At 37.7% G+C, this 15,000-nt stretch overlaps 1 protein-coding gene across 1 annotated transcript; it reads right to left on the bottom strand.

The window, feature by feature from the left end:
• Positions 1–28: 28 nt before the first annotated feature.
• On the bottom strand, positions 29–8,949 carry LOC308693464 (protein FAM131A-like; the record flags this gene model as incomplete). The annotated part of the gene is made up of 4 exons (XM_081370371.1): positions 8,856–8,949; positions 7,126–7,308; positions 2,713–2,844; positions 29–534 (listed from the first exon to the last, which is right to left on the bottom strand). Exons 1-4 carry the CDS (start codon positions 8,923–8,925, stop codon positions 29–31), a joined length of 891 nt encoding a protein of 296 aa, XP_081226497.1. The 5' UTR covers positions 8,926–8,949.
• Positions 8,950–15,000: the final 6,051 nt, after the last annotated feature.

Here is a 15,000-nt window from a genome sequence, read left to right as displayed (position 1 = left end):
CATGCACGTCACGTCAGACTGAGAGACGTCACTGCTCCTCTCGCTCTTCTTCCTCCACGTCTTCCTCGTCGAGAGACACGATGCCAGACGAAACCACGTCTGACGGTTTTCTCCGAACGGAATATTCCGGCGGAAGACAGACTCCGCCTCCACAGTCCTTACAAGGCGTGTCTTCGAATGTCTCGGAATATGTTTCCAAGCAACAGGGGGAGTGGCCAAATCGATGCCCCGCCCGGTGTAGGCGGGCCAGCAGTAGCTCCTCCCCTCCCTGAAGAACGCTGAGGATCTTGGCGGTGAGTTCTGCGGCGGGCGAGTCCACGTGACGCCCGAGGTCCCGAAGCAACGGGTGTCTCTCGTCCAGGCTGTACGTGCTGGAGCAGAGCGTGTCTGACGGTGACCCCGGTGACCCCACAGGAGGTGAAAGGTCGGCTCCCACCCCGCTCTCGGCCTCGCACAGACCTCGACCCCGCAGGTGAGCCTGACACACCTGAGTGTGTAAGAGATCCCGCAGGTAATGAGGATACGAGGACAGATCTGAGGAGACAACAGGTGTGTTAGGATCAAAGCACTGCACATATTTAAACAATATTTTTGTTTTAAAGAATGTTTACATGTTTTAATTGGGAAGCAACATAATTCAAAACAGATTATCTCTGTAAATCTCTCTGTCTTGCTGTTTTACTAAGTTTATTTGGTTACACTTTATTTTAAGGTGTCATTGTTACAGTGTAATTATATATTTAAGTACTGAGTAATATTAATTAACTACATGTACTTACTATAGGGTTAGGGTTTGGTTGATGGTTAGTTGCATGTAATTATTGTTATTACTATGGTAAGTACATGTAACAAGGACACTGTAAAATAAAGTGTTACCGTTTGTTTTTTCTTACCCCACTGGTTAATAGTTTATCATTGTTTTAAAGGGTTAGTTCACCCAAAAATGAAAATTCTGTCCTCATTTACTCACCCTCATGTCGTTCCAAACCTGTAAGACTTTCGTTCATCTTCGAAATGCAAATGAAATCTGAGAAATTTCTGTCCCTCCATTGACAGCTACGCAAAATTCCAGTTTGTCACTTCCAAAAGTTCATAAAGAGATTGTAAAACTAATCCATATGAATTGAGCGGTTTAGTCCAAATGTTCTGACTTGATCGCTTCATATGATGAACAGGTTTAATTTAGGCTTTTATTCAAATATGTGACCCTGGATCACGTCACCAGTCTCGAGTCGCACGGGTTTATCTGTGGCAATAGCCAACAATACATTGTACGGGTCAAAATCTATTTTTCTTTTATGCCAAAAATCATGAGGATATTAAGTAAAGATCATGTTCCATGAAGATATTTAGTAAATTTCCTACCGTAAATATATAAAACATGTATTTGTGTGAGTGAATGCAGCACAATCGCCAACATAAATGAACAACTTTAAAGGAGATTTTCTCAATGTTTCGATTTTTTTGCTCCCTCAGATTCCAGATTTACAATAGTTGTGTCTCGACCAAATATATACCAAACCACACATCAATGGAAAGCTTATTTATTCAGGTTTCAGATGATGTATAAATCTCAATTTAATTTTTTTAACCATAAGACTGGTTTTGTGGTCCGGGGTCACATATGGACATTAATCAACACACTCAAGTGTTGAGGTTCATTCTCGTGTTACGCAGCACGTTTGAGCTTCAGCAAGAACCAATGAGGTTCATTATCGCACATCATGCAAGTACGGTTGAGCTTCTGTTTATGTTCGCTGATCAATGTTTATATGTGAATAAAAGCCTAAATTAAATATGTTCAACATATAAAGTGATCAAGTCTCTTCAGAAAACGTGGACTAAACTGCTCAGATAAGGATTATAAGAGTATAAGAGTCAAAGTTGTAGTTGCGTAACTGTCAATGGAGGGACAGAAATCTCTCAGATTTCATTTAAAATATCTTCATTTGTGTTGTGAAGATGAACGGAAGTCTTATGGGTTTGGTACGACATGAGGGTGAGTAATTGATGACAGATTTGTTCATTTCTGGGTGAAGTAACACTTTAATTGGCAGTGGAAACGTGTCGTACAGCGAACAAGGCGTAAACCTGCAAGCTGTGGCTGTATAAAGAGACAAGCTGGATGTGGTACAACTTTATTCCCCCTCTCTCTCTCTCTCTCTCTCTCTCTCTCTCTCTCTCTCTCTCTCTCTCGCGCTCTCTCTCTCTCTCTCTCTCTCTCTCTCTCTCGCTCGCTCTCTCTCTCTCTCTCTCTCTCTCTCTCTCTCTCTCTCTCGCTCTCTCTCCACGGTCTGCTGCAGCAGAACACATTAAACTTGCAGGAGAAATGAATGCTGGGATATCAAATAGCGCCAGAGAGCAAAACTAAAGAGGGGGGGAGGAGGGGGAGGAGGGGGAAGAGATGTTTTCTGAATGAAAGTAGGGCAGTAGGACAATAATGTCTGTGTTTCGTTTCAGCGTTTAGTTTGAGGGGGAGAGAAAAAGAAAAACAGAGAAAATTGGTCATCATTAGCCTTAATAATAAAAAAAGAAAAAAACTCACGAATATTAATTAGATGCTATAACAAATCAATAGATCATTACATCCATTAACAACTTGGTGCATCAATATATCCACGAAGAGGTGCGCATGTATTTCTGCACTGACTTTGATCAGCTGATCAGATGTTTGTGTGTTATGAATGTGTGTGTGTGTGTGTGTGTGTGTACCTGTGCTCTGTGTAACGGGCTCGTTCGCAGGTAGAAAATCTTCATCGTAAGAATCATCGTTAGACTCGTCACCGTCCACTGAAGACCAGGCACGAAGCTTTGCCTCCGCGATGGCAAACTGCTCTGCCACCCCTGATAAAAACACACACAATCAATTAAATTACATACATCATTTTTTTTTAATGATTCACAGTTTTTATTTTCTCTTTCAGATGAACAAAACAGTACATTCATCAAACCCCCTATCATGTTACCCACCCATCCAACACGTGTCAGGTGCAATTGCCTGAAGATTGTAAGAAACAAACAATAAAATAAATAAATTAAATTAAATAAGAAAAAAGTGCTAAAAAAATAACTTATATAATTAAAGTAAGAATGTGAAAGAGTTAAACACGTCTCACCCACCAGGTCATCATCCTGTACCTGCCCCACTTCCTCCTATAAACCTAGTTTTTTCCCAGTAATCTGTATGCCACTCCTTCATAATACATCCACCATATTTAAACTAGATCACACATATTGGTTGCTAGGCACTGCAGTCATTTTAACAAATGTAGCAGCGAATGTGATGTGTCGCCGTGGAGACAGGCTGATAGATTCTTCTTTAACTGACACATAGAACCCATATTTGATTGACAGGCCATTCTAAATGGAACACTGCCTATATTTGAAATTGTTATGACATCATAGTAGTGTCCTCAGGGAGACAGGAAGTGACCTCACCACTGCTGAGCAGCTCATATCACACACAGCTCTGTCCAGACATGATTGGGTTATAAAAGCAATTAGCTAATTAATGCTCTCGCTGTGTCTCTGGTTTGATTGACAGGACACAAACTATATTTGTACCACAGAAGCACTTGCGGCATATCTGCATAGAAATTGCAAAATAAGTATAATAAAGTAAAATAACAAGAGTGCAAGCAGAGATATGCTCAATGAAAATCTCAATTAAAAAGCTAAATAATTCAAATGTCAATAGGTGCAAAATAAAATAAAAATAAAATAAAAGCAAAATATAATAAAGCAAATTAACAATTAAAATTTCAATAAGCATAAAAAATAATTAAAAGCAAAATAATTAATTTCAATAGGCACAATATGCGCAAAATAAACAAAAAATTCTCAATAGATGCAAAATAAATTAAAAAGAAAATATAATAAGAAAAATAAGAAATAAAATCTCTATATGTGTAAAATAAAATAAAATACAGTTCAATAAAAGTTAAATAAGATAAAGCAAAATAAAAATTATAATTCCAAAAGGTGCAAAATAAAATTAATTAAAACAGCAAAAAATGCAAAAGTCAAATAAAATTTTACTTTTAACCCCCCCCTCTCTCTCTCTCTCTCCTTTGCTTGTGTTAATTCAGAGATTCATCCTTCCATTCATCTTTCACCCTCCGTCAGCAAACACTCACACAGCAAGTTTTGTTGAGGTTTGGCAATTTTCCTAGAATTCAATTTTACCCACCGTGTCACTGTGTGTGTGTGTGTGTGTGTGTGTGTGTGTGTGTGTGTGTGTGTGTGTGTGTGTGTGTGTGTGTGTGCGTTGACAAGGACATATACTGTGTACACAAAAAACTCACACGCACAAACAAAATGACATGAATATTTAGTCACTTTATGAAAAGGGAAATCCTACGACACTGACTGACAGAGAGAGAGAGAGAGAGAGAGAGAGAGAGAGAGAGAGAGAGAGAGAGAGTGAGAGAGAGAGAGAGAGAGAGAGAGAGAGAGAGAGAGAGAGAGAGAGAGAGAGAGAGAGAGAGAGAGAGAGAGAGAGAGAGAGAGCTGTGAATGAATCTCTCAAGTTTAGCCCATAAATCGTCCTGCCGTTGCTGAGAAAAAAGCTTTGTCACACCAGCCTCATCCTGGGAAAGTTCGGATGGGAATTGTGAGGAAATTAATGAATTGTTAAGGAAGCGGAATTAAGCACCCATAAACTGATAACTCGATTTGCTAGTCTGATTACTTCATTATCCTGTTAACAGTCACTGTCCCAGTAGCAGAACTCGTGGTTCGCTTGATTTATTGCCCTCTTGATCTGAGTGTCTTCTTTAAAGGGGATCAAAGAGATCATGAGTGATTTCTCCATTGCATGCAACTGAACGATTAATTATTGCCTCATACGAGTTCAGTGGAGTCCAGTCTCTCTCTCATCATTTAAACGTATGCATTTGGCAGATGTTTTTATGCATTTGCATTTGATCAGTTCATGCATTCCCTGGGAAATCAAACCAATGACATGCTGTGGTGTTTGAAAAAGCATTAACAGAACTGAGCGACATGAAAATCAATTCAAATAGACATGTGCTGGTATTTGGTAATGCATTAACATGCACTGTATTATTAGTGTGAGCACTTTCAAATAATTCTAGATACTTTTCTATTAATTTAGATTTTTTTTCCCCCATCCACCTGTTAAATTGAACAACTTTGCATGTGAGCTGCATGAAAGAGGCATGTAACACAGGCTGGAGGTGAAACTCTCCTTCCTCTCTACGCAATCTCAGGATTGGATGAACCCCATATTTCCCTCTTTTTAAGAAGAGAGAGGACAACAAAAACATCATCAGTGCTTGAAGACTCTATTTTGTATTGTTTTACGAATTTTTCTGCAACAGATTAATTAATACGCATCGGACTCAGTGTGCAAGGATACTGTGCGTGACAAATTTTTAGGATGACGAATATGAAAAAACGCATAAGAAAATTTCTTACTTATAAGACCTTAAGTATCTTTGCATTAAACTACGTGACGTAATTTTTATTTCCACTGAAACAGGAAGCTAAGGCGGGACATATTGAATGGCTCCTCCCCCTTTTCAAACAGCCAATAGCGTTTAGTTTCCCTCACAGACTGCGAGTCGTACTTGACAGCAAAGTGAATCCGAGTGCTGATGATACTCTGGATTCAATAGTAGAGTTGTGAATAAACTCTAGCCACTTCATTCTTAACCAGCGTACAGTTGGACAACTGAGTAAAACTCGAGCGTTTGAGCAGCCGAACACACACTCACACACATATTGCTCCGTGACGTATCAACGCTCGCTTTGGCCAGGTGGTGTTTATAGCATAGGGGGCGGAGCTTTAGATTCTAGAGAGCAATTGATTGGACATTAGATGTGATGAGAAGCTGAAGTCCGCGGTGATGTCATAAAAATCCCTGATCCATTTTAGCGAAGAGAGAGACTGTAAGTTTTGAATGCTTATATCTCATAAATGTGAATTTTGTCATTGTTTTGGAGCACACCAGCTTATTCATAACCTTAAGGCTAACATATTCATACTAAAAGCTAACGTAAACGTACATTTTGATTTCGGGGGCCTTTAAGAACGTAAGTCAACCAGTATTTACATGTTTTTCATTTCATTTTTCATTTATTTATTTATTTGAACAGGGACAAAGTAAAATATACATTAACCTTAAAAATGAGAGATGCATTTTACCAAGTTGTAGCACTTGTGCTTTTCACACAGCAGTTTAGATGCTTCGGATAAAACTTTAGTTTCTGTAGCTTATTTTAAAACCGTACACCATGATAAAAGCTTAGCAATTATCGTTACGTGAAAATTTTATACTGTGACATGCCTAAAATACAGAAGCTGATTATGGGCCCTTATCATACACCCGGCGCGATGCAAGTGAAAGCCTGACGCAGTTTTCATTTTCACGTCCTGCGCCGCGTTGTTTAAATAGCAAATGCATTTGCGCCCATGGGCTGTTGGTCTGAAAACGAGGTGTGTGTTCAGGCGCATTGTTGACATGTTGCTATTTTGAGGAACTGGAATAGACTGAGCCATTGACCAACTGAAACCTGCTCTAAAGTCAGTAGTGCAGTATTAGTCGTTAGTAATGTGCGCCTATGGGCTGGTCCACAACACAGGTACACTCTGCTTATTACACACACAACGACAGCAGCACACAAACATGCACAATATTAAAAATAAAAGAATTACAATGTAAAATATTAATATTGTGTTCATAAAGATATGGTGGAAATCTGGCTTGTCCCGTAGATGGTCTGCTAGCGCTTTAACCTCGAGCACACACACACACAGCTTTAACCTCACGCACGAGCAGATCCGTTTCCTCGCCAGAGAAGCGTTCTGTCTTTCCGTTTGAAAATTCCGCCATGTAAATAGCGAATCCGTCATGGCGCGAGCACAACTGGCTTTTACAGGGAATGGGAGATGAGACTCTGATTGGTTGTTACGCCCAAAACACACCCATTACTCATTAAGAGAAAAGGAACAACCCTTTTAGACAATGCGCCAGGAGCGCCAACCATTTTTCCCGTCGTTAAACTAGCAAAAGTGTATTTGGACACGCACTAAGTGCACTTGTGCCGTGAGCTTTAGACCAGTGCTTAAAATAGGGCCGTGTGTGTGTGGAGGTCACTGACCGGCAGCGAAGCGCGCCTCCTGCTCGCCCTCGGACAGATGCGAGTATGACGTGAGGTGGGACTCCAGAGCGCTGGGAGCGTCCGTGGGTTTACACCAGCCCTTCCACTCGATCAGGTGCGCCACGCGTCCCTGCGCCATCGCCGTGGGCTTCGTCACATGATCTTTGACCACCTGCGAGATTCCTGCACGCACACACACACACACACACATAGACTCAGGGGTCAGTGACCCCAATGCTGCATAATACAAAATACATGAGGAATAATCCAGGTCATGGTGTCAGTCAATACCACACAAAGGACTCATCACATACGTGCGTGCGTGTTTACCGTGAAGATCTCGTGTCTAAAGTTGTGTGTGTGTGTGTGTGTGTACATTTCCTATGTATTTCCTATGTATTTTATAATGGACAAAATACAGTTTGTCCATTATAAAAACTATTAGACCTATGGAATGTCCTGACAAGTATAGCAAAACAAACCTGTGTGTGTGCGTGTGTGTGTGTGTGTGTGTGTGTGTGTGTGTGTGTGTGTGTGTGTGCGTGCGTGTGTGTGTGTGTATGTGTGAGAGAGAGTCAGGTTTGGTGATCTTTGTGGAGACCAAATGACCTACATTATGAGAACAATACAGCATCTCAATGTGTCCGAAAGGAGACGCTTCATTATCAAATCTATTGTTATTTTCCATTATTGCTGGGACTTTTGTTACACTACCATTAATCAGCTTTAAATTACTCTGTTAACTATTGACAAGGATTTAATAAGGTGCCACACCTTAGCAGCCTTAAAAAACTAAACAGGCATTTGACTATTGGTGGAATCCAGTGACTATTAATCAGCACCTACAACAGCAGCTTAAACTAAACTAAACTAAACTAAACTAAACTAAACTAAACTAAACTAAACTAAACTAAACTAAACTAAACTAAAACACAAACTAAATTAAACACAAACTAAACTAAAACACAAACTAAACTAAACACAAACTAAACTAAACTAAACTTAACTTAACTAAACTAAGGTAAAAAAACTCAACTAAACTTAACTTAACTTAAACTAAACTAAACTAAACTAAACTAAACTAAACTAAACTAAACTAAATTAAACTAAACTAAACTAAACTAAACTAAACTAAACTAAAACACAAACTAAACTAAACTAAACACAAACTAAACTAAACTTAACTAAACTAAACTAAGGTAAAAAAAATAAACTAAACACAAACTAAACTAAACTAAACTAAACTTAAACACAAACTAAACTAAACTTAACATAACTAAACTAAGGTAAAAAAAATAAACTAAACACAAACTAAACTAAACTAAACTAAACTAAACTAAACTAAACTAAACACAAACTAAACTAAACTAAACTAAACTTAACTTAACTTAACTAAGGTAAAAAAAATAAACTAAACTAAACTAAACACAAACTAAACTAAACTAAACTAAACTAAAAACTAAACTAAAATAAACACAAACTAAACTAAAAACTAAACTAAACTAAAGTAAACAAACTAAACTAAACTAAAAATAGACTAGACTAAAGTAAACTAAAGTAAACACAAACTAAACTAAACTAAAAATAGACTAAACTAAACTAAACTAAACTGTAATTTCATGCTGGTTAATGTTAACCAATAATCAAATGCCCGAGTGAACTATCTGACAAGGTTTTAATAAGGTGCAACTCCTACAACAGCAGCTTAAACTAAACTAAACAGTGTTTACCGTGAAGTGAAGATCTAGCCAGCGCTGCGATCTCGTGAATGGTGAGAGCTCGTCTGGATTTAGGTAACATGTCGCTGCTGTCCTCAACATTTACCTGAGAGAAGACAACAAAACACTGAGTTAAAAACTTTAAAGAACACTTTCATTTCAGCAAAACAATCCAAACATTTCTTATCTGCATTTCAAGGATAGAATTGAATAGAACTGAACTGAACTGAATAGAATAGAATAGAATAGAATAGAATAGAATAGAATAGAATAGAATAGAATAGAATAGAATTCTGTGTATCAGAACATAAAATAATTATGGAGTAATGGAGAAAACAGGAATAAAATAAACTAGAACAGAACAGAAAATAATAAACTACATGACATGACTAAAATAGAATGGAATAGAATAGAATAGAAGAACTTCAGTCCAGTAGAACAGAAAATAAAAATCAAGAACATATGAAAAGAATGAGGACAGCTGAATAGAAAAGAACAGAATATGAAACAATAGAAATAATACATAATAGAATAGAATAGGCTAACATTAATGCAGCAGAACAGAAAATGACAGTCCCGACTAGATGGAGGGAATAGGAGTAGAATGAAATAGAACAGAAAATAAGAAACTAGATGATTTGACCAGCATAGAATGGAATAGAATAGAACAGATGCAGAATGTGTAAAGCTGAAAAGAAAAGAACAGAATATAAAGTAATAGAAATAATACAGAATAGAATAGAAGAGCTTAAAAGAACAGTTTTGATTTCAGCAAAACAACACAAACATTTCTTCTCTGATTTCTCATCATCTTGTCTAATAAAGACAAGCCTTTTTTGCCCCATTTCTACTGAACTACAGCAGTGTTTAAGTCTGTGGATGTGGCGCGGGTAAGAGAGAATCCCTCAAGAGCAAAGCTCGCATGAGACTGTTCAGGTCACGGTGCGTGTGTAAGGTCACGTGTGTTTCTGTGTTGAGTCGTTCGTGTCTTTATCATCCGCAGGGACTCGCGGTCGACACGTGCACCTGGTGTGTTTGAGCGAGTACGAGGTTAAACGCATTAGCGGAAACGTCATGGCAAAGTTAATGGAGCGGCTGGCAAAATAACAACGGATACATATTGAAATAAAAAACATGCGCAGTCCCCTCGAGATACACGCTGATTATTCCTTACATGAGCTGAGGGTAATAACACCGTTACAGTCTGCTGCCGTTCACACACACACACACACACTCGCCTACTGCCCTACTGAACGGTGAGCTGAGATTCAGTCCCTGAGGAGCTCAAGCTCAGGAAAACAGCACAAACTCCATGAACTCCTACAGCAGGAGCTTTAGATCTTCGCCATTTACAGACGCTTCGTTAATCTGAGACTGGTGACCCCTGACCTCACGACATCACACACAGCCCAGACACTCACTGGATACAAGAGACCAAGATAGAATAGAATAGATGAAGACAGAATAGAATAGACATCGATAGAATAGAATAGACACCGATAGAATAGAATAGATGAAGATAGAATAGACAAAGATATAATAGAATAGACATCGATAGAATAGAATAGACAAAAGACAGAACAGACAAAGATAGAACAGAATAGACAAAGATAGAATAGAATAGACACCGATAGAATAGAATAGACGAAGAATAGAATAGACAAAGATATAATAGAATAGACATCGATAGAATAGAATAGACAAAAGACAGAACAGACAAAGATAGAACAGAATAGACAAAGATAGAATAGAATAGACGAAGAATAGAATAGACAAAGATAGAATAGAATAGATGAAGATAGAATAGAATAGACAAAGATAGAATAGAATAGATGAAGATAGAATAGAATAGACAAAGGTAGAATAGAATAGAAAAAAAGATAGAATAGAATATACAAAGATAGAATAGAATATACAAAGATAGAATAGAATAGATCAAGATAGAATAGAATAGACAAAGATAAAGATAGAATAGAATAGACAAAGATAGAATATAGACGAAGATAGAATAGAATAGACAAAAGATAGAATAGAATAGACAAGACAAAGATAGAATAGAATAGACAAAGATAGAATAGCAAAGGTTAAGAATAGAATATAATATATGATATATAAAACAGAATAGACAAAGATAGAATTGACACAGATAGAATAGAATAGACAAAGAATAGAATAGAATATACAAAGATAGAATAGACACAGATAGAATAGAATAGACAAAGAATAGAATAGAATATACAAAGATAGAATTGACACAGATAGAATAGAATAGACAAAGAATAGAATAGAATAGAATATACAAAGATAGAATTGACAGATAGAATAGAATAGACAAAGAATAGAATAGAATAGACAAAGATAGAATTGACACAGATAGAATAGAATAGACAAAGAATAGAATAGAATATAGAAAGATAGAATAGACAAACATTGAACAGAATAGACAGAATAGAACAGATGAAGAATAGAACAGAATAGGCAGATAGAATAGAATAGACAAGACAAAGATAATAGAATAGAAGAAGAATAGAATAGACAAATATAGAACAGAATAGACAAGACAAAGATAGAATAGAACAGAATAAACAAAGATAGAATAGACAAAGATAGAACAGATGAAGAAGAGAATAGACAAAGATAGAATAGAATAGAATAGACAAAGATAGAACAGATGAAGAAGAGAATAGACAAAGATAGAATAGAATAGACAAAGATAGAACAGATGAAGAACAGAATAGACAAAGATAGAATAGAATAGACTAAGATAGAACAGAATGGATGAAGATAGAATAGAATAGACAGACAGATTAGAATAGACAAAGATGGAATATAACAAAATAGACAGACATAATAGAATAGATGAAGATAGAATAGAAAAGAATAGAATATAATTCAGTGCATCAGAACAGAAAATACCAGACTTGACTAGAATAGAATGGAATATAGAATAGAACAGAATATAAAATAATACAAACAATACAAAACAGAATAGAATCGAACAGAATAGAATAGAATAAAGAGGATTTAACAGTCTAGACTATATAGATGGGTATACAGTAGAGTAGAACAAATAGAAAATAAATAATAGAATAGAAGGATTTCAGTGCAGTAAAACAGAGTAACTGTCTAGACTACATGGATAATGAGTACAGTAGACTAGAATAGAATGAAATGGAACAGAATTGAACAGAACAGAACAGATAGAAGTAGACTAGACTGGAGCAGAGCAGACTGCAAAACAGACTAGACTATTCTACTCTAATCTAGTGTCAGACTGAATCTCGACTTCTCTATTTACATGCAAAGCAACCCTCTGAGCAGAGAGAGGGACACACACACACACACTCACACACACACACATATCCACAGGTTTTATAACAGCAAACACACAGTAATTACAGCACAAGCGCTCGACATCTGGAGCCTCCTCCGTCTGTCTGTGAGGCTGGAATACACATGCATATCGTCACAGACACACGCACACAGTCACACATATAAACATACATATATATAACACGAACCCCACGGGTTCCGCGCTTCAGCGACGCACGAGCACGGCAAACCAAAGACCCGCTTCAGAACATTCCCAAACATCATCTGCCTCTCAAACGCGCGCGCACACACACACACGATGAACAGTGAGCAGTGATACCGGCTCTCCGCTCGCTCCACACAGGAACAAAAGCTTCTCCATGGAGTCTCCTCGTCCTCACCGACATCTATTTCGCGGAAACTCGGAGAGAAACGAGCATTTCTATAGCAACCAGTCAGTCGCCATGGAACGAGTTCTCCAAGGATACGGTGGAATGATGCTCGATGACGTCACATGCAGCACGTTTGATCATCTGTCTCTCTCTCGTGCTCTCTCTCTCATGAACACACATGCAACCCGCACACACCAAATTGCATTCCTCGTCATGACACCTGTCTGTCTCTCTCCCTCTCTCTCTCGGTCTCATGAACACACATGCAAACAGCACGTTACACACACACACACACACACACACACACACACACACACACACACACACACACACACACACACACACACACACACACACACACACACACACACACACACACACACACACACACACACACACACACACACACACACACACACACACACACACACACCAACTGCATTCCTCGTCATGACACCTGTCTATCTCTCAATTCAATTCAAATGAGCTTTATTGGCATGACACACACATGTATCTATACATTCAGATTATCTCTCTCTCTCTCTCTCTCTCTCTCTCTCTCTCTCTCTCTCTCTCTGAGATCCTCCTGTTTTGCAGCACCACACCACTGTTTACTTGACAGTGCTTATATTTTTATATTAATTTATTTTATATTACTTTATTTATGTTACTATGGTTCTCTTTTGGTGGGTCATGACTCAAAATGGGTCATAGATCTGATAAGAAACAAAATATGTACAGTATATTAATTAAAAATATTAGAAATTTACACATTTTATACTTGCACTTATAGACCTACTGTATATAATACCCATTTATGATATATTACATATTTTATTAGATCATTTAAAAAATGTTTTGAACAAATGTATGACATTAATTTCTTTGATTAACATGGGTCATAAAACAATTATTTTATTAATAAATATTAATACAAATATTAGATATTTACACATTCAATATTTATTTTATACTTACATTTTACTGTATAAAGTATACATTGAAAATTATAGTTTTATTATAAGAGCATACATTTATTTATATATGCACATTTATATAGGCCTATATAAAAGTACATACATATTTAGTTTCTATTTATATTTAACTGTATACTATATAAAATAAAAAAATTCCTAACATATAGCCTATTCATATTTTGAATAAATAAATTAAAAATATATATTTTTAATAATTAAAGAAATGTATACTGTATATAGTATAAACTTACATATAAAAAATAGGTATAATGTAAATGCTGGTATGAAGAGGTAAAAGCAGTGTTCCTGCACACTGAAGCCCTCCAGAAGTCCTGTGTGTTATTCCCTGTCGAGCCACTGTTAAATGACATGAAGTCAAAGGCAAAACACATTAGTGCAGCGACGCTGTGAATTCGGTTTGGAAAAAAAACACATTAAAGAATTAATTGCTAATTACTCAGAATGACTCGTGAATGATTAGACGACTAACTAGTGAACATTTAATGAAAGTCAGAGCCAGGAACGAGTGCAGCGCAAGTGGTCCGGGTTAATTAGGTCATTATCCATCCGAGGAAAGCTGAGAAAACAATTTTCTGCTCCGAACGCTCGAGTCTTAATCAGCTCAGATCTGACAGAGCGACGCGCGCGTCAGTGAGGGCGTTAGGGAGGCGTTGTGTGACCATAATGATGACAGGAATAGCTGGTTAACTCCAGGCCTTGGAGCGAGATGGCGGAAGCGTTGAATAATGGCGCTTTCAAGTCATCTCGTAAAGATCGTATTTACGAGTTGAATGTCGTAAATACGAGTGGGAAGCTCGGGATAGGGGGATAGGTCCAGATCTTTACGAGTTGTGGGCGTGTCAGTGAGAATCATGGCGGAATACCACAACACTTAAAGCTATTTATCAGTGATATTGTCAGGCTTTTCTATTTACAGCTAAAGGCCTCATTATACTTCTGCGTCGGACCTACGCCGGAGCCTATACGCCGTAGGCAACGTGTTGGTTTTAATTTATACTTCTGTGTCATTGTCCGCGTTGACGCGCACCTAGGGAGCATGTGAAACCCCGAGGGAGGGGTTCTGGCAGACCAATCACCGCGCTTGTGTCCGCGTAGAATTGACGCGTTGTTACATTTTTGGAGAGGTGCACGTCAGGGTACGCCGTAGGGTACGCGCGCTACACACAGCCTACGACGTAGCTACGGCGGCAGTTCGACGCAGAAGTATAAAACAGGCTTTAAAGCTAATTGCCTGCACAGAATAGCCTATGATGGCATATTATAACAATGTAAGTACGATTAAGTTTACAGTGGCTTCATAATAAAAAAATAAAAATAAAAAAACATAAAAAAGCAAAGCACACCTGATGCACATTTCTTTGTTCTTCATTTTTTGTGTAATTTGTTCAGAGAAAGTACACTCTTGGCGAAAGTGACTTGAACGCAACATTAATCAGCTCAGATCTGACAGAGAAT

This window comes from Scardinius erythrophthalmus (assembly GCF_964197995.2).
Source record: "Scardinius erythrophthalmus genome assembly, chromosome: 7".
In the NCBI taxonomy this organism is placed as follows: domain Eukaryota; kingdom Metazoa; phylum Chordata; class Actinopteri; order Cypriniformes; family Leuciscidae; genus Scardinius; species Scardinius erythrophthalmus.
The sequence above is the reverse complement of the archived record's forward strand: the minus strand, read 5'-3'. Positions and strand labels throughout refer to the sequence as shown.